At 35.6% G+C, this 21,239-nt stretch overlaps 1 protein-coding gene across 27 annotated transcripts in view; it reads left to right on the plus strand.

The window, feature by feature from the left end:
* The window catches only part of SLMAP (sarcolemma associated protein), a 104,640-nt gene that overhangs the window by 60,864 nt on the left and 22,537 nt on the right, over positions 1-21,239 (plus strand). For 13 of the 27 annotated variants that reach the window (XM_035338096.1, XM_035338095.1, XM_035338094.1 and 10 more), the window contains 8 exons: positions 3,493-3,549; positions 6,889-6,969; positions 7,235-7,294; positions 12,039-12,161; positions 12,898-12,972; positions 17,088-17,408; positions 18,755-18,872; positions 19,538-19,709. In XM_035338096.1, the coding sequence (XP_035193987.1) occupies positions 3,493-3,549; positions 6,889-6,969; positions 7,235-7,294; positions 12,039-12,161; positions 12,898-12,972; positions 17,088-17,408; positions 18,755-18,872; positions 19,538-19,709 (1,007 nt within the window). Of the gene's footprint in view, positions 1-3,492; positions 3,550-4,889; positions 5,036-6,580; positions 6,754-6,888; positions 6,970-7,234; positions 7,295-12,038; positions 12,162-12,897; positions 12,973-17,087; positions 17,409-18,754; positions 18,873-19,537; positions 19,710-21,239 lie in introns of those variants that run through there. The other 14 variants (XM_035338108.1, XM_035338107.1, XM_035338115.1 and 11 more) reach the window with 4 other exon arrangements.

Genomic DNA, 21,239 nt, shown 5'->3' on the forward strand with positions numbered 1-21,239 from the left:
ACTACTGGTGAAATCCAGTGCAATCGATAGCAAAAGAACACGTTCTTCTTCCTCTTAATTAGTACTGGGTATGAGTTACTGCCAAATGTGATGATTAATAGACAAGAGATGTTCAGTGCCCTGTCAGCTTCCTATCTTTTGCTCCAATTTAGCTGTTCCTAATGACCTAGATTTTTTCCTCATTTTATGATTTTGCATTTATGATTTTAAATGCAAGTCAATTTTTGCCTTTTTACTATATCTTTGTGCTTTTATTTCTATATTTTAATTTATTTATCTAAATGGAGTAGGTTTTGAATGGATTGAATGGCTGCTTCCAACTTTTTAAATTGTATTTTATGACCTGTGGGTGACAAATGAAGTTACAACTGGTTAGTACAACTTTTTTTTCAGATTTTTTGAAATTTCTGTAGAGGGCCAGGTTTCCTTTCATTGGTCTTCAAAACTGGCTTCCTTGAAGATTAATTTGATATAAAAACAAATGTATTGAGAGGGGACACTTAAGGAATCAAGCTACGATATCCTATCGGATTGCACATAGTAACAGGCAACCTACATCTAAAGGGGAATTCTTAAATTTAAATGACAGGAATTGACTTAAATATGAACTGCAAATCTTAACTTCAAAGCATGGCATTTCAATAGAAAATATTATATATATATGTCCATATCAACAGCTCTTTAATTTTTGATAAGTAATTACTGGATAACATGAAATATTAAAATTATTTCTGCCAGAGGTTAAAGCTAGGATCCTCTTGTGTGTGTGTGTGTGTGTCCAAAAATGAACATCCTGATTCAGGACAAATGGAGATTTTGTTTTTAATTACATATTTTTTAAATTTAAGTGATGGAGTTTATGAAGATATATATTTTTTTTGAAATAGTAATATGAAAAGATGCAGAAATCTGAAACTGAAGTTTTAGAGAGACAGGTAAATCTACTTCAACTTTCTCTGAAGTTCTGATTGTCATCTGGATTCTGCTGTCTTTAGTGACTAGGGAGATAGGAATACAGAACAGAAGTATAAAATGCTATTTAATTTCTTGTCTACTTCCAATTTTCTATTTACTATCTAAGTATACACAGGCATGCTGAAATAAGCCATTTCCTGTTGGCTTTGAACTATACTGACACTTTATTTTTAAAACACAGAGTATTTAGTCTTTTTGTAAGTTGCGAGAGTTGCAAGCCACCAAGTGAAAAATACTTGATGTACCAGCTTTAGGTCACACTGGACAAGGGGACTTGAGCGTTATTGCTGAAATCGTGTTGAGAAAGCAACTTAGGTACAAATGTTGAAATTAAAATTGCCATAATGAGCATTAGAAAACAGTAAATCACTGTGAGAAAAGCAAAATATTTTTAAATCGGCACATAACTTTTAGCCATAGGAACTCAGAATTCTCAAAAATGTAAGGAGCTTCTGCCAGTGTTCAGAGCGTTTGTGAGAATGACTGGGCCAAGACAACTAATTACTTTCTTTTGTGTTATAGTTACTGTTTTTTCAATGTGAAGACTTCAAGATCCATCAGTTCATAACGCAAAATTTTCTTCTGTGAGCTGATCACAGAAGTGTATTTTAAGCTAACCACCCAACATAGAGAAGATCAGCCCTTCCGATCAAGCAGTTGGTAGCTATTCTGAGTGCAAGGTTTTTACATTCAGCTCATTGTTTTCAGAAATGAGGGCAGAATTCCTCACTTCCTCTCTTGCTGCCTTCCTACCTGCACACTCTTCCAGCCTCAGCTGAGTCCTGGAAAAATCACATTTGAAGGCTTTCATTTAGACTTGATTTATTTATTTTTAAGCGGAATAGTGCTCATAATGTCATCAAGTCACTCTTTGCTTGCGGCTGTCGAAGCTTGATGCCCACTGTTGTCCTTCCACGGTCTAGGCACAGTGACTCTCTCCAGCTCTTACAAACATGAGACTTCTGAACTGGATGATAAGTGACCTCCTGAATCCAATCCCGAAAATCCAGAGAGCAGTTCAGTGCTTTACTGAAACAGGATTTGTGAAAGCTTCTGGAAATGCAGGACAATATCGGTAGATAAGAATAGATGGAGGATGCATCACTTACAGAGTGGTTTGTCTAGCTGGGGGGCAGGAATGGGATGGGACAAGCTTTTGGTCCTACAGACATGTTTTCAGACTTCAAGTTTTCATGTCTAAAAGCTTCTCCTTTTCCATCTGTGGTTGAAAAAGATATCTCCATTCAATTCTTGTCCTGCATCTGTCCTTAGATTGTCATGGTGACAGCAACATGCCATCAGAGGACTTCAGAGACTTCTTAATCTCCAGACCTATGTGAGGCTAGAAACACTGACTAAACTCACTATTTTTTGCTAAGAAATTGAGAAGGATTTCCTGTCAGCCAACTTGCTCAATCTGAACTCTTGTCCGCACTGTATGTCCTGTCTTCTCTCCATCTCAGTTACCTGTTAAGAGCAAGCACATGGCTGAACCGGCAAACTGATCTCTGCCAGATTGTCAGGGATCCAGCGGGGAGAGCGCTGAGTGGGGACGAGAGGCAGCTTCAGCCTGGTGTTTCACTGGGTGTTAACAACCCTTAGGAATGCTTTCAACACTGTCTTAAAGCACAAGATTTACTGCGTAGAAATTGATTATGTGATCTGTAAGATACTTGACCCTCAGTAACTTTGTATGTTGGCATTGCCTAACCGCTTGCTAAGGAATAGTGAAATCCTGTAACAAGAAATTAGTTGCCGGTTCAGTAGTTCTCTTGGTATCGTTGATGAACCCAGACCTATATTTCCCGTGGTCTTACTGTTTGTGTCCTACCTGGAATAGGCTATTTAGTTAGAAGTTAGCCATCTGGTCTCAAATTCAGTTTTTAGGTGTTTACGCACCTGACACACATGCATAGACTGCTCTGTCTGTGCAATGTAAACTCAGTTTTGTGAACCTGAATGTGATGTATGCACAGCCTTCTGGAAAGCAGCGCTCTGAAGTTTTTAAGCTAATAAAGGCTATTTCTGTATACTTTTCATGGGCACTGATAAAGCAGTTGTGATGCAGAGGTGGCTTCTCTACTGCTACTTTACCATGGTGTATTTCTAGATTTCCACTCTATTTGGTGGGTGTTGATTTCAAGTAACCAGCTCTTAGAATTCCCTTTTTTTTTTCTTAGTTATAACTTGAGAATTTATTAGTTTTTTGCTCCCACTTAGATTTAAAAAAAAAAAGTCCATTTAAAAAAAAGTCATAACCTTTCATTAGTGAACCAAAGCGTTAATAATGTAAGTTTAATAAATTGCAAATGAAATAATTATGCACTTTATCACCAAGTTCCACTAGGTTTGTGTGCTCTGTTTCATTATTCCATGCCAGAATAAAGTTTTTGTTCAAGCCTGAGTTGTAATATTATCAGCTTTTAATTTGGTCATGGAATGTAGTCTACGTAGATGTGTGCAGGGAAAAGCTTGCTTAATTTGAGCTTGGAAAGTAACACTTATTTTGTTTGGCAGACAAGATCATAGATGAAGGACATCTAACCAAAGTGGAAGAAACAAAGCTTTTGAAAGGTTAGACTTATGGATTTATTTAATTGTTTTTGAAGCATGTTTTTTATGTCACTTTAATGCCTGTTCTGTCTTTAACTAGCAGTCTGAGTGTTGCTGAATATTCGTTCAATAAAAAAATAACCAATGAAGGGGAGCTATATTGTGTACTGAACTCTGCTCCAAATACTATTGTGGGGTAAAAACGTTAAGGGGAAACTAATTTCTGAAGACTGAGTGCATGAAATTCTAGTCTTGACTGAGTTCTTGACCTGAACTTACTTTTTCTAAAAAATTGGAAGTATTTTTTGCAAATTGATTTAAATCTCTCATGCCTGCATAAATTTAAATCATGATTTTGTTTTTATTATAGGAGGACATAGAAATAATGTTTAGCCTCACTTAAGTTGCGATTAAGAGTTTTTAAATTTGACTTGTTTTTACTTTACACCTTCATAATTATTTTAAAATAACTGTTAACCTTCCAAACTTGCCTTTTCCAAATAAATATAAATGTTCATCTCTAACTTCTTTTGCTCTTCAGCGTAAAACAAGTGAAACAAAGATCTAATTAGGAAAGATTAACCTTTTGAAAGATTAACCTCTTGAAAGATAAGTGATCCTTACCTTGCAGTGTCAAAACCAAGAATGTTTCAAAGCGTGTAGATCAATATTTTTTGTGTGTCTAATAATGTAAAATCATTTGGACTTTTAGGCTGATTCCACTTTTGTAGCTTTTTATTAATCTCTAGGCATACTAACTTGTTTATCCTCTGTCCTTCTACAAAGAGTTACTGTATTGAATAAATGTTAGCTTGTTTAAAGTTCTGGTATTTTAGAAACTTTTCACCATATGTATGAAATTGCACCTTTAATCTGTTGCTGTGTGTGAGTACGTTACAGACAGTGTGCCATATTTGGCAGAAGAATGCATACAATAACTGTAACTTAACGCTTGCATGCCACTTAACTTGCAAAATGACAAGCTATTTTTAGAGCTTGTTAATGTACTCAAACTCATCAAGTAAGTATGATGTCAACACATTTTAATATACTTTATCATTTGGGCTATATTTATTCAGCTCAGTTTTATTACGGGAAACAGGAATGACTGCTGTGAAATAATGTAGTACAAAAATGAGTTTTGTCCTTAAGACTATGGCTCCAGAATAGTAAGCAGGTTTCTAAACCATTTCTCTTTTTTATTTCTGCTGTTTCGGATGGAGATAGTTGATCTGTATATATATGTATATAGCATATATCTTTCCTCTAGTGCCTGATCTTGGTCCCGGTTTCCTGATGAGGAATCAGGAGGAGGAATTTGTGTACCTGAGGACTTGTGGGAGGGGAGTATAGGAGGAGGTGGGGAGAGAGAGAATTAATTCAGGGTTTGGAACTTGCACTGCTCCATTTCTCCCAGAACAAGGAAGCTGTGTCCACGTATGCCCAGATATGGTAAAGTTAGCTGGATACAAACACTGCTCAGCTTAGCACTTCTGGATTGACATGGGTGAGGTTTTTAGGATATACTTTTCTTAATACCTAAGCTTTACAAAGAATGTATTACTTGTTTTAATAACTATTACAGTTTTCGTGGGCTTGTGTTAGTCTTGTGGGCTTATTTCTATTTGATACCTGTAAAATGCTTTGTATCATAACATCTTCAGACGTTGTTTTTAAGGAGTAATGTTATTAAACTAGGGAAGCACTGCTTTCACTATAGCATAGAGGAACCCCCAGACATCAAGTTCTTTGCCCCAGTCTGTATGAGCTTTGAAGTCAGCTGTGAAGTCATATGACTTCTATTTGGAATAGCTGCCAGGTCTGAACACCTAATGTGCTCTAAGTGTACAGATGCTTTCCCCTTCTCTCTCCAGTGATTTCAGTTATGTTAAGGTAGGAAGTCTGGCTGTTGATCAGCTTCTTTGTTTGTACTTGCCTTCTTCTGTTTCATTTAGAAGTAGATGTCCTGTCACAAAGAAATAGAAAACATTTCATGTTAAATGAAGAAAATGGTTTCTTTCTGTTGTGTCTGTCATCTTGCTAATTTCCCAGTGTAAGTGCATGCATCTTCATTTTTCCATGTCTCATTTTGGGGTCATTCAGTTGCATTTATTGAATTGTTATTTGAAAAAACAATTCCCCCAATCTTTCTCACGACTCTGTTGCCTTTTTTTTAACATGTTCATATACTAACCCTGTTGGTATAACACACTTGATTTGTTTACTACTTGACACTTTTTAATCTACAATATCTATATGTGAAGAAATTTAGTTCACCATGCTTTTCTGAATCTATGGTAGAAGGGAAGTCTGTATAACGGGAATGTTGTAATGCCTTTGTACATATATAGGTATCTCTCTTTACCTGGAACTTGATACTCAGAAGAAACATGTGTTAATCAGTGGTAGGCAGCAATGCTGTCAAACCAAGGCTGGGCATAGTTGGCCAAGAAAGCCTTCCTTATGTTTAACCTCACTTGCATGTTGGTGTCCAGGTTCGTAGGTGCCAAACTTACAGGGTTTAGTCTAGAGATGTTGTGCGTTTGTTTAATGGTTCCATCATAGCTAAATTGAAATAGTTATTAAAAAAAAAAAAAAAAAAAAAAAAGGTTCACAAAGTAAGCCTTTAGACTAGGAGTCCGGGCTACTGCTGTGTCCCCTCAACTTCTGCAAATGTCTGCTTCCCATTAGAAATTTAGAACTGGTGAAAAAAATGTGTGGGGCTTCACTAAATTGCATGCAATAATGTGGTGCAGCTATTTCATGAAGGTTTTTTTTTTTTATGGAAAAGACATAGCAACTGCCTTGTAGTAATACAATCTGAACTGAAAATTCTTTCTAGAAACTAGTTAGTGTATTAATTTATGTTACAAGGATTCTTGATTGGTTAACGCTACGCTTTATTTTTACAGTACAGTATATACAAGACTTGCTGCTATTTTTTTGTCCAAAATACTGAAGCACAGTTTTCTTCTTAATAGCAGTTTCATTCTGATTTGTAACAATATCTGCATTGTTCTACTTTTCTTTTCTTATTTGTTCCCTGATTGAATAAAACAATCAGCTTTTGCACAGAGTTCCAACTGGCAAGAATACAGCTTTAAACAAAAGTTCAAGCTGTGCATGAGGCTCTTACATCCCCTATTAGATGCTAGGCTAGATAATGACTTCAGTAATACTGAATCCATTTTAGCCCAGATTTATGAAGAAATAAGCAAACAGCAGGTTTTTAAGTGTTTTCAGCTCTTTTTTTCTAGTGACATTTAACAGTCATTAGATATATGTGTATAGAAAAAATTATGATTAAGAAACTGAGCAAAGTATTTACTAACTGTAGCTGATTCTCCTTGTCTCTTACAGAGAATCAAGCAAGAGTGAAAGAATCTGATTTGTCAGACACTCTTAGCCCAAGCAAGGAAAAAAGCAGCGACGACACTACAGGTAAAGATTTAACTGAAGTTTCTGTAAAATCGAATTGGTTTGAATTAAATCACTTAATCATGAGAATTTTCTAAAAGGGCAGAGAATACTTGTATTGTGTGTTACGTATTATAAGTCGTTTATAAGTTTAAGCAGTGTGGTGTACTTTGCAACTTTATAATTAACTATTGTAACGTGTCAAGTATAAAAGGTTCTTTGCTTGAAGAATGCATATATGAAACCTGTCTGTGGTCTACCTGTTCTCTGAAAGTGTTTTTTTTCCCAGATGCCCAAATGGATGACCAAGATCTAAATGAACCTATTGCTAAAGTAGCTCTTCTGAAAGGTAAACAGAATTTTATTTTTGTAATTTTAGACGCATAATCTGTATTTATAAGTTAGTCTACCACCTTTTTTGTTCTTTTTAATGAAATGCGTTTGTACAAAGACTCAAATGTTTAAATCATGGTAGTGTGGAAGAGTTGCACTTAATGATGTTTCCTTTGGGTGATACAAAAGCATACTGCTGAGTGTTAATATAGAATGAATTTGTGCTTAAAGTTAGTTAGCTGCACTCACCAACTGTGTTCTATGAACGTATGTGTTATAACTTCAAGTATTGATTAAAAAAAATAATTTCAACATTTACTCGGTTTAGGGCTAATAACCAAGGAGAAAAGGGATTCCTCCACCACTGATGAACACTTTAAGCATTGTGATGTTTTACCTGCGTAGTTTCCATCACTGTCAGAAATGTTTCAGTTGATCTGCATCTGGTGGCTTAAAAAGAAAAGTCTAAAGATTTTTTATTGTTAACATAGTGAAGATTTAAATTCCTTGTTTTAACAGTATTTGGAATGATTGTTGAACCTTAGCTATGATCTTCATAGTTAGAAAATTACACTTTTCACTGCTCTGAAGGCATGGACTTTAGACTTGATTAGCAAGCTGTTTACATATTTACATGATCTGTAAAGAGTTGTGGGATATCGTTACATTTAGCATACTGAAAGTTAACTTTCTTGGCTTTATGTGCTGCCACATATTTGCAAATATCTATGAAATAATGTTTACATTGGCATCCCAAGTAAAGAAGAATACGAGAGCTTTTTTGTGGTTCAGAAAGACAGGAAACCACAATGAAATTTAGGAAATCCGTAAGAGAGCTTTTTTTTTTTTTTCTGTAATTGTTTACCCTTCTCTGATTTTCTGATGGAAAGAACTTTAAAATATATAGAGTATATATTTCTAAACAAGGAACCTAAAACTGAGTATGAGATATTTTCTAGTGAATTTCAGTTCAACAAAGCTATATAAAAAGGAGCGTTCCTAACACTCAGCACGTTCTATTTACATTTTGCTCTGCGATGAACAGCAAAAAATAATAATGCATATAACCTTACTCATACGCTGTAATTCAAAAGCAGTTAGCAAAATGTTTTAAGCAAATACTTTGTGGAAAAACAAATAAAAAATCTGTAGTGGTAGGTCCACTGATTAAGTAATTTTTCTACCCTTCTGGATTCTCAAAAAAAAGTGTGTGTATGTATATATGTATTTTTAAATCAGTGGAAGTGAATGTTCTCACGTAGCCAACTGAAGACTACTCATAATTGGCTGGATTTCTTAGTTATCCTCTGCAGGCACATGAGAAGTAGTCCATGGACCCTCAGATTGAAAACCACTGGTGACTGAACTCTCCCTAAATGCAAATAAAGTCTTCCTAGGCTCTGTCAGAAAGGTTGCCTTTTATAGCCCAAGAACAAGATAAGCCTTCTGTGAGCATGCTGCTTCCTGGGTTAGAATGGGCTCAGGTTCTGTCAAGGGTCGGGTGTACTTACACTTTTTCTGTCTGGGCTGTGTTAAAGTGACAGGGAGGGTAATTCAACTCTCTTAAAAAGCTAAAATCAAATTTTTGGTAGTAACATCAAAACGGCCTTGTGTTCATGTGGATGATTGTCATTGTTTCATCTGTCTTTACCCAGTTAGACTTAACCATAACCATCACTGAACTTCAAAGAAGTAGAAAAATACTTATTTGCATAGGACAGCTTTGCAATCAAAATGCGTATTATAATTAACTAAAGCAATTGGAAAAACTTCTTCTCTTGAAGCTATTTATAGGCATTCCCATTTTGTTCTTCTGAAACCATTTAAAAATATCAGTACAATGAATCATTTGCCTTTGTAATTTTTATAGTCTGTAAGCTCACAGTTTTGTTTGCAATTATGTCAGAGAGCCACTGCATACTCTTGACTTTGCCCTTAAAAGGATCTTATTTGCCACAGAAAGACTTCAGTTGGGTTTGTTATGCATTCACGTAATTAAGGAAGAGTGAGAACATTTCTGATCTGGCAGCTGCTGGAATGCGGAAATGGCTGTTGGAAAAGGCACTGCTCCTTTTTGTTTAACTGTCGGAATTTAGAAAACAAATGTACGGAACAAGAAAATGATGAGATGTTAAATTGTTGTAGTTTCCTCCAAGTGTATTTTCCATCAATAACTTCTGAGAGCATTCAGGGATCTGCTTCAGCTTTCTGCAAGTCAGAGTCTGGCAAAGATGGGGAAGGGGAAGACCTTGCACAGATGAGTAGACCTAAACATCTTTATTAGCCATTTATAAGAATTCCATAAACATTGCTATGTAAGTGGCTTGTGACTACCTATAACAAAGAAAAATTGCAAAGTGAAAAACAGGAACATGTTGAACAGATGGAAAGTAACAAATGACATCAGAAGTTCAGTGATCTTCTTCTTGTCAACTTCCTCATGGCTTTTTGTAACTCCAGGACTGATCCGGGGAATCTAAAAAGTGTGTTCAGTTGAGGGTTTGCTGAATAGATAATAAATATCAAGAATCATTAGTGGCCTTGTTCAGGAAGTTTGGGAATCATTTTTTTTTAATGTTGCAATAATAGCCAAATATTTATTTTATGTGCATTATAAGCTTTCTGTGAATCTTAGAAAGTTGAAGAAAACTGAGACTTACGATTGTCTATCAGACTTCATCTGAATACTCTGAAAGTACTCCTCTGAACAACCTCAGAAATCCTGCACAATTCTGAAAGGGAACTTTTGTGAGATTGGAGAAATACTAGCCTACTAAGGTAGTTGCTTCCACAGACCAGACATACAGATAAAGGATGAAATAAGACAGCAGCCTATGTATCATCCTATCATTTCTGTTATCAAAACAAAAATATAAAGACAGACGTGCAAGCAGAGCTCTGTTAATGTCCTCATGCTGATTTAATCATGTTGATTTCATCTCAACTTTGTTTGTCTTTTTTATTGAAGCTTTATAGATCCTGATTGCAAAATCCAAGTTTATATTAGATGGAAAAAAATCCTTCACACACTATCATATTCTTTAATGAATTGGAAATGTTAAATTTTCCTTAGAACTGACCCATGAGTTAGACTTCCTTTCTAGAGCCAGACTAAAGGAGAAGCAGATTTCATGTGCTTTGGAAATGATTTGTTACGTATCACACAGTTTTGTTTTGGTTTTAATGATTTTAAATCTACCAGTAGAGTGAAAAACAAAATAAATGTTAAAGGAAATCTTATTGTGTTGGGGTGTGGGGCAGAAAGTGGAGTTTATTAAGAATCTCTTATAACATGGCAAAAAATCTGATCACAGATGAAAATTTCCCATGAACTAGAATAAATGAGGGTTTTCAAATGGTTGTATTTTGACCTATTTTTTTTTGTACCTCATAATTAATGATAGAACTCCTTAGACTTCTGGGGACAGTTAGTCCAGTGTTGAATACTTCTGGAAATTGTTCAAATACTTGTTTAATTGAAGCTTTTTTGCATTGGTTCTCAAACCACTTTTCATGATATGAATTTGCTTCTGGAAAGAATTATTTCAAAGCCCAATAATAGCATTGCTCTATTTGTAACTGGTAAAAACTACTACAGAATTTGTTTTGCATCTTAGAGTTAGCACAAACGTGATGTTTGTCAGTTTGTATAAGACCAAAAACCTATTATTATTATTTTTTTTTTTCATAGGCATACTTGTGTTTCTTGGCTTTTGATTTAAAAATGTATCAAGTGTATGGAAATTTCCCAACTGCATTTGAGTAGAAAAGAGTTTTTACCTCGACATACATTGCGTCTCTGCGCAACTGATTGTGTTGCCCTATAACTTAAGTTTCTCATCTCCCTTGAAGCAGTGTTATCTTTCGTGATGTATGCTTTCATTGATTTGAAAATGCTGTCCACCAGAAAGTTCATTTAGGGTGTCTATTGTTTGATTTGGGACACTGCCTTCTTTATCAAGAACATAATTTGCCAACTTCCTCATCCGTTTCTGCTGAACTGTCTCATTAGGGAGGACTGAAAGTCTAATTGCTCCAGGTCTTCATCCATGAGAAGCTAAGAACAAAACATCTCCAGCAGAGAGCAACTAGGATTTGGAACTCTTAATAAATTTATAAAAGAGTATTTGGATGAAACATTTAGTCCTCTTTGTTCTTTCTGCTCTCATAATTTTGTTCTGAGAAGGTCTAAAAGCACATGTGCACCCGTATCTCTGCTCCGTGATCCCACCAATTTATTACTGTGCGAATAGGAAAGACACAGCCTCTTTTCTGAGTGCTGGTATGCTGCTGGACCGGGCTGGGATGTGCTTGGAGGAGCAGGACTATGGGAGCGTGGGCTTGGGTGGTAGGAGATGCAGGATCGTTACTGCTAAGTCTGTGCTAGGAAAGGTTACAGTACCTTCCTTTTAAAAATAGAGCAGTTGTAAATGCAGTCAAGGATTGTCTTATGCTTATCGTTTCTTCATTTATGTCAATACAGAAATCCTTGCCAATCTATACAGTATTTTTAAAAATTCTTGAATTTGTGTATGTTTTTTATTTTTCTGCATGTTAAGTAGAATGAATGTTTTAAACTCTGCATATGTTTACCTCCTTTTAAAAGTGTATTAATATTTTTGCTAATATTTACCTAATCCAATTTTGAGTTTACTTTAACTAACTCTGGATGATGTGAATAAAAGGGCACTTGGCATCACATGACAGTGCAAATGAAACTTGTACAAATTTATGCTTTAAAGAAAATGTTCTTTTATCAGATGAATTGCAGGGTGCACAATCAGAGACTGAGGCTAAGCAAGAAATTCAGCAACTACACAAGGAGCTGATTGAAGCCCAAGAGCTAGCTAGAACAAGTAAACAAAAATGCTTTGAACTTCAAGGTGAGACTCAGATCAACTTGACTGTGTAGGGTATCCATTAAAATTGCATTTAATAGGTAATCTTAAAAGGGGTCCAGCTTTGTTGACGGTTGGATAGATTTGTTTCCTAGCATCTCCTGCACAGAATGTCAGAAACTTGTTTTTAAATATGTATAAGCAGTCAGATTGAGCCCCTGACTTTCTGGTTCGAGAATGACGATCTTTTCATCGCACTGCATGCGTACAGGAGCTCTATATATTTCATCCATAGAAGACACATTTATCTAGACATGCTGGTTCATCCATATTTCAGTCAGATAAGGCACATAATGCTTTCTGTGGTAGCTCTTCAGATCATCCTTTCAAACATGTAGCTGTATCACTGACATCAGCAAGACCATGGGTTGTTTTTAGCAGGAAATAGCATAGTCCAGTTTAATTCACATTGTTCAGTGGTCGTGCGGAAGCTTTTTCTTCCCACTCCTACACCAGTTTGCATTTAGCACACGTGAAGTATTTGGATCAGGCAACTGATTATATTAATTCCAAATTAATTGCAATATTACCACAATAATAATATATTTCCTATTAACTTTTTATTAAACTACTTACACAGTTACTAGCTTTGATAACTTACTGGAATAATCTGACTGTTTTAATCTTTTCAATTAAGGGGAAGTCATGACTAAAACTGATTACAGAACTGAAATACTTCTTACTAACAAACATTTGGGCACATTTTCACTTTCATTTGTAGCACTTTTGGAAGAAGAGAGAAGAGCATATCGAGTGCAAGTTGAAGAATCTAACAAGCAAATAAATGTTCTGCAAGGTAATGAAATACTCTTTTTCACCCCACTCTCCTAGGGGAAATATATAGCTTTAGCTGTTTCCATGGCATCATAAGAACTTATGAGGGAAAATGTTAAGTTAGTGTATGTTTTAATATGATTCGTTTCACAGTATCTCTGAATTCTGTTGTTAAATGTTTCTTGACAAGTTCTATGCTTTAATCATAACTTTAAAAATGCAATTAATGTCATCTGTAACATATTCCTCTTCTCCTTTCTCTTCCTTCAGTCTTTCTTAGCTTTGAATGATCCAGAGATTCTTACTGTGGCTGTTTTACCTTTTCCTTAAACACAGAAGGTTTATTTTGTACTTCTCAATCACTTCACTTTATCGGTAAAATCCTCTTAAATAATTTTTAATCACTCCAGATCTGCACTGAAGTTGGATGCGTTAAAATATCTTCAACAGAGGCACTACCTGTGCTTTATGAAAAATGCGTATGACCGTACTCATATACCTTTCAGCCCAAAATGATTATAGCAGAATGGAGTCCCATGATTTGTGTAACTCTTACTTGTGACACAGAAGCTGCTGTTACCAAGCTAGTGAAGTGCTTATTGACTGAAAGCAGAAGGGTTTGGGAAGAGCAGTGAAAGTAGCCAGGTTTGGTTTTCTACAGGTTTGTTGAATACCTCAGCCCCTCCAAAATCTTTGTGTTGCCCTGGTGTTATAAGAGATCTGTGCTAGCTCAAGCTTTGACAAGAGTTGCTTTTGCCCAGTATGTTGGCCTAGTGGCAGCATGTCACATAAGCAGTTTTGGCGTTACACGCCTGCCTGTTGGTCAGCCTGTACGTGCGAGTGAGTTCACTGGTCGAGGTCCATCTTGCCTTAAGATTGATAAGGGTTATACTAGGACTCTTCCTTATAGCAAACATCAGTATGAACATCATTATGAACTCAGCCACCGAGAAGGAACGTGTAGGAATTTCATACCTTGAGTTCTTTGTCAGTATATTGTTTGGTTTGGACATCAAAATGGTTAGAAGACATGAACAATCAGGTAAATGCACTGACAACACAAGTCTTATTTTCTTCGGAAATTAAATTAGCTTTAGAAAATTATTTTTATGTGTAGTTGGTTGTTGTAGAATGTGATACTTTTTCATATACCAGCTACACTTACTGAGAAGCTTATGATTGCACTCTTTTATAGCAATGTCAGCAAAGCACATTTAGGTCTTCTGCCATTATTCCTCTAAGAAAGAGGGGCTTTCTTCACCATAAGAGCAATTCAATATTAACCTTTGTCCTGCTAATAATGAAGATCCTCTAAGAAAAGAATGCTATAGCAAAAGTTAGAAATTAGGATTTGATAGGCATTTCTATGCAGGAGGAAAAAAATTTACATCTCTTCTCAAAAAAAGAATCAAAGTAGAAACTTGACAGAGCCATGCTTAATTGCAAGGTGGCCCTTGGTCTGTTGAACACTTGCCAAGTGAGTTCTTGCTAATGATTCTTGCTCTTATCGCTCCTTTGTGGTTTAAAACATTCTGATGTTAGTTGCTTGCTGCTTTCCAAACTTTTAGGGTGTGACATATCTCACAACTTGGGAGAAGTTGTCATGATGTCACTGTTCTATCTTGGCAGGCTCTGTGGAGAAAAAAAAATCCTGACAATTTCATACGGTAACATTTGTTGAAGTATTTTCATGGAATCTGTTTTAGGCTAGCCGGTGCTACGTGGCTTATGTGTTTGACAGAGAGAGGGTGCTATAGAAACAACTGAAATCCTGTCTCTGTGTGTGAAGTTCTTTACATGCGCAGATAGGTGAAGCAAAGAAATTCTTGTATCTCAAGTAACTAGTCATTGCCTATTTTAAAAAAAAAAAAGTGAAACATTCAGTTTGGGTGAGGTAATGGCTTACATAAATAAAAGATGTAATGGAAGCTTTTTTTTTCTAATTGCCATTTCAAATTATATCCCATGCCTCGGAAACCATTCCAGTATTCTTTGTAGTAAATCTTCTGTGTAAGTTATTTCTACAACTCCACCAAATTTTAGGAACACTTGTATATTTTTGGATTTTCATTCATACTATGCTTGTTTTTGTGCCTGAGTATTTAAAGGGAGAGCTGCTCATAAATAATGCAGACAGAAAATAAATTTATTGGAAAAGCTGCCTGAGAAGCAGCAATTCAGTTGGGCTTGATTAAAATACATATATATATATATGTATCAGGAAGATATATATATTGAAAAATCGCTGCTTTGCTCACTGGCCTCCTGCTGCGTTAACGAGTCTTAATTCTTGGTGTTTTAGACACATGTACTTTTAGTGTAAGGGTTTGGTAGGTTCAAGGCTTCAAATACAACAATACACAGGTGATTGTTAATGTTCTGTTGTCTTTCTCTGTCAGATTGTTCTCATCTACTAGTTTGATTACTATTCTGTTAGTATAATCCTGTAGAAATTGTTTCCAAATGAAAGAGATGAAAGCCTTTTGTTGCTCACATATTCAAAAATCCATCATGCTGCAGATGTTTTTGTTATGGAGCAGGTATGCTGCTTCATCTTACACAGGATTGCTGTGAAATCTCATTTAGTATAGTCTATAATAGCTATTATGTATTATAATACGTATCATGGTCTTCACCATGCTGTATTTTCCTTCCAAAGTGCAGAACTGGGTTGTTCACAGGTTCCTTAGCTCATCTAATGAGCTAAATGTCTTGCTGGAGACTGTTCAGAAGAGAAAAATGTTGCATGTTTCTTCTTTACCGTATGTCAACTAGCAGCAAAGTCTCCAGATTGTACCAGTGTATGAATTGTGCCTATCTCTCTGTACATGAAAGGTCTGAAAGACATCAAGCATCATGGATAGTTGTCATGAAAGCCCCTCTTGAGCAGTTTTTATGCTCTATCAGGTTACAGCATGACTCACTCACATTCTGAGTGTCATCTTCTGTAATGGATCGAGAGAACAAAAATAAATACAAGAAACCTATGAAGGTTACTTAGCCTCGGTTATCTTCTCCGTGCTTTCCACTGTCCTTGCTTGCCCTTTGCTTCAGAAAAAGCAACATACAACTGTAAGTGTGTAATTCTAACCCTCTACAGTACTTGATATTAGGGTTTTGAGTGATCTAAAGAACTTTCTTTTCTCAGAGCATTTCTTCATTAATTACGTAATTGCTTTTCCTCTCTTTTAAAATCAGTGAAATACACGTGAGCTTTGATTTGTGTACTTTAAAAGGCAAAACAAAAACACTGGGCAAATTATGCATTTTGCCTCCATCAGTCAGGGTTTTAACTATAATTTTGTTCTTCTTCCTTTCATACTTTCCTTTCCTCTGTACTGTATTTTTTGTAAGTATTTGCACAGGATTCTATTTGCATGCATATTTATGAAAAATAATTGTGCTCAGAGAATAGATGTTAAGTGATGAAAAGTTTTGAATAGGAATAATTTATAAGGTTTGCTTCATGCAGTTGTGAAATTCTGAATAACCCAGCACTTACGTGACTGCTGCACATTTGCAGTTTGCAGCCACTCGTGAGTACTAAAGGTCTTCTTACAGTTCAGTATGTTAGATCAAAAGCAATAGCTGCACCTAAAATTCATCTTGAGCCTTGCAAAACACTTTGAGCAAAGAAGTAATTTTTATTTTACAAGTTGAGAGAATGGAGTAGAAATTAGACTCTGTGCCTCAAATATTTATAGACATCACAAGTTAACTTTAGCTGCTGAACAGGCAAACATTTCCAGTGTAGTATTGCAAATCTGCGTGGCTTGTCAAAGAAGCTTTCTTGCTTTCCCTCTTGTTCACTAACCCCCCAGTTTCCCCATTCTGTTTTACTTAAAACAAATCTGGATCTAAATCTTGATTTCATATTTCAGGAGAGTTCCTTTAATGTCCCCCACATAACAACCCTGTCTAAGAAAGCTCTGTCAAACCCTTTTTCTTGTTTCTTAACTCTCTGTAATACACAACCCCTCATATGTGCGTAGATCATTTGTTAAGATTAATATGTTTTAATTGCATTAGTTTTCTTCAGTTCTATTAAATGTCAGCAGGTTGAGAACGGGAGGGTTTTGTTTAGATTTTCTGTAAATAAAGTTTATAAAAACTGTAACAATAATGTATGTTTTCCAGCTCAATTGCGGAGGTTACAAGAGGATATTGAGAATCTTCGTGAGGAGAAGGAGAGTGAAATTTCAAGCACTCGAAATGAGCTAGTCAGTGCTCAGAATGAAATTCTGTCTCTTCAACAAGTAGCCAAAAAGGCAGCATCAGAACGAGATACTGATATTTCTGCTCTCCAAGAAGAGCTGCAAACTGTGCGAGCAGAACTTGAGCGGTGGCGGAAAGATGCCTCAGATTATGAAAAAGAAATTGTCAATCTACAAGCCAATTTTCAGCTCAGGTGTCAGCAGTGTGAGGAGCAGCACAAGGAAGAGGCTACTCGTTTGAAAGGTACTTGTTTAATACAGTGTCACAGACCACCACAAACAGCATCCTTCTCAGTCTGATGAATATCAATAATTCAGTTTTTCCTCCCTTCCTCTGTCCCTCCTTCCCATCATGCATGCACACCCATGCACTTACTATATTTTTTATTTATAGATGTGTATCAAGGCTTATAGTGTTATAAAACCCTTTTGTATATTTCATTAAATAGTAACTTTCAATTATGCTTAAAGTAGCTTAGGTACCCTGTTGATACCAAAAGTAGGCCAAATGCAATGCCATTTGGAAAACCTGTGTTGTTAGAGGGACTGATACTGCTACAGGTTTTCAAAAGGACTTGCATAAAATCTGTATAATTAAATCTATGTAACCAAAGCCCGTAAAGGGGTAGCTTCTGAACTTTTAATTTGTATTATAGCAAAGCTTCACTTGAGAAACCTGCATTTATTATGGGTTAATAAAACAGATAATATTGTGTTCATTCATGTTAAAATACATTTAGAATTAAAGTTTTATTTTGGAAGCATGATGTGCAGAGATATGCAAATACTTGGTGCTGAGCCAGATCTGCTAGGCTCATTCATTTGCTCTTCACTTTACCTGCAATGCACGCAGGTAAATACACCGGAGCCACTGCTCCAGTTCTATAGCTTCAGGTCTTGGAAAACCTGCTAATAGAGTTCAAAAGCTCATGCTAAAATATTCTACATGCCACAGAAAAGCTGGCATCTGTAAAATATGCTTTAAATTCTGAATTGGTTAATCTTAGAAGTCATCAGAAAAGCCTTTTTCCAGCTGACACTCCAGTCTCCGTCATTATATTATGAAGACGTGATATTGATAAAAACCAATTTTACTGATAGATTGATTAGACTGATTAGACAAATAGACTGATTTATTATAGCTGTTACAAAAAAATAAAAATGGATTTATTTATACTTTTTCATACAGCAGAGGCATGGTTGTGTAGTGACTTTAGTTGTTCGTTACTTTCAATTTGTTTCCGATTTTTTGCTGAGAAGTAAAATCAAATATGCTTCAAATATGCTTTTTTGTCAATGGTTTTAAAATACTTGAGTAGACACATAAGCAAGACAATTTTCTACTGCTTTGTACCTTAAAGAAGCTCACATGAAGAAAAAGCCCTAGCTTGTTCACTGGCTCACAAGCTCTTCCTAACAGGAAAAGATACTGTGATATATTTTATAAATGATTGCAATAGAATTCATATAACGTGATTATAATAATTTGAGCTTTACAGCTAATACCAACTTTTCCACCATTTATTAGCTGGTGCTGATTGAAGCATTCATAAAATTATTGTACTCAAAATTTAATTTTATTAATTGCAGGTGAACTTGAAAAGTTGAAGGCAGAATGGAGTGCTCTGGAAGCTGAATGCGTTACACTAAGAAAGGAAAATACTTCGCTTACATCTGAACTTCAGCGACAAGAGAAGGAGCTTTCTAGGTAAGGGCATGGTGGATTTGTCTAGGAAGGTATCAAAGAAACTTTAGAGGCTGATTATTCTTATTTCTTCCCAAAACTGGTACTAAGTGTCTGATGGTGTTTGTGATTAAATGAACGGAAATGTTGTTTTTATCTTAGTTTTTGGCAGAACACAATCTTGCCATTTATTTCTCCCCAAATGCTTCTGCATTACTTCTCAGATATGTTCCATGGTATCCGATATATTTCGCTATTAGCTTATGCCATTGGAGTAAGCAAAAGAAGCATGTGTGCAAATAAATTAATTACTTCGAACAACCTTGGACAGACTTTGTCAAATTACAAGTTTGTTTCGCAATGCTTTCATGCACATAATATATAATTAATGACTAATAAAAAGTGAAGTAAGAAGCTAAAAAAAAATGGTAATTTAAGTTATAGTATAGATTATAATTACATTAAACACGATAATGTGTGCACATGCATTTAAAAGCAAGTCTGTGGACAATCTTTTACGTCAGTACTTTGCATTAGGGAGTCAATGATGATCTGCACTTCTGTGATTGTTCCTAGCTGATTTTTCTGTATTAAATAGAAATGTGAAGCTTTTGAAAGTGAAAACTGCTTTAAAAATATTTTCTTTGAATTTAAAATGTGTAAAGAATCAATTGGATTTTATTTTTCAGCTCTCAGAAGCAGAGTTTAGCGCTCACCAGCAATATAAGTGTTCTTGAAATGTCTCGAAAGGAACTTGAAAATCAGATGGGATCTTTGAGAGAAAAACATCAACAGGATGCAGCTAGTCTAAAAAGCCAACTCAGTGAAGCTGAGAGTCAAGCAAAGGATGTTCAGAAAGAGGTAACGTGTTTTGAAGGAATACAGTGCCCAGTGACTTTTCTTTTATTTCACTATAAAAGCTTAAATGTCAAAAATTCAAAATTTTTAGTGGCAGAACTTTCTTTTATTTCAAGTACATATGTGTTAGGTAGCAATATATACATCAATGGTTAAATCTCAAAGGGAAAATTTCAGATAACGTGACTTACATGTTTTTTGGGATCTTCCTGAAATTTACTTCCATGCTACCTTAGTAAGATCATTTACTTACTTATAAGCTGTTAAAGACAGGTGACCCTTATTCAGAAATGTTCCTGATTGTCATGGTATAGAGTCTGGTTAGCCATTATGAGTCTAAATGTATTCTTCTTAGTCAGTATGATTTTCCTAGTTGGATTTAAGCCTTATTTGAGAACAGGACCACACATTCTTTAGAGTTGGTTTCCTTTCATCGTAATGGATCACTAGGCTTCTAAAGATAATTAGGAAGTGCATAAGGAAAAGCTAGCATTTTGAGCCTAGCTTCTAATGATTGTGTCTGGAAGAAGGCCATAGTCTCCACTAGTTACTTGCTTTCTTCTAGAGGCATTTTGAGCAAAGTTTTTCCCTGTCACTGCTATTAGTTTGTGTACTGCAGTGTTTTTCTTTGCTTTGTCATTAGGTCATCCCTGTCACATTCCTTACTGTTTTTCTAATTTGAACAGTCTTTGCTAATCTGTGTGTTTGCAATCGGACATGTTTGTAAAGTTGCCTACTCTTTCAAGTTTGTGGTAAATGCCACAAACAAATTGAAGGTCATTGGTTATGTCCTCACCAACTACTGTCATGACGACTACTAGAAAACTTGTCATCTGTAGAGAAAATTGAATGCAAGTTTGGAAAAGGAGAAACTGTCCATAAGGTAGAAAGATGAGATGCATTGTCCCAGTATTGTTTATACTTAATCCACAGCAATAATTGTGGCATGTTATTTTTTTAAATGACTTTCCTTCTCTTACCATTGATTTTGGTGTGTGGGAAAAGGGTTTTACTTGCTTCATACAAAATGTTGATTTTTGCACCTATTTGACTGATCAGCATAGTTGTAAGACTACTGTTTAAATGTAAAGGACTCCCTTTTTCCCCCTGTATCTTGTTTTGTCTTTATAGTTTTTAGAGTTCTGTCCCATATGCTAAATTGATATGAGAGATGAGTTAATTTACTTCATATTTCTTTGCTTTGGAAATCATTGCAAGAGTTGATAAGCTGTGTGTTAGCCTTGTGTTCTGAGGTTAGCCTGAAGTGTTAATTGTGAACCGTTCATATTCATTTCTTAATGCACTGTTGTCCATGAGTATTTTTGATAGATGTCACGTTACTGTATTGTTACTGGTACAGCACGTAAATTGTTCACTCTGGGAAAGACTCAGAGCAGTTGAGTATGAGCAAGCTTTCTGGAAAAGGACACAGTACTCAGTGCAGTGATGTTTTCAGAATATATGTGACAGTCTACTAAAAATGTGGTTTACTTCTAGAATGTCCCAGGTAAAGAGAAACACATTCTTTTCTAT

The sequence above is a fragment of the Oxyura jamaicensis genome, chromosome 12 (assembly GCF_011077185.1).
Source record: "Oxyura jamaicensis isolate SHBP4307 breed ruddy duck chromosome 12, BPBGC_Ojam_1.0, whole genome shotgun sequence".
Classification (NCBI taxonomy): Eukaryota; Metazoa; Chordata; class Aves; order Anseriformes; family Anatidae; genus Oxyura; species Oxyura jamaicensis.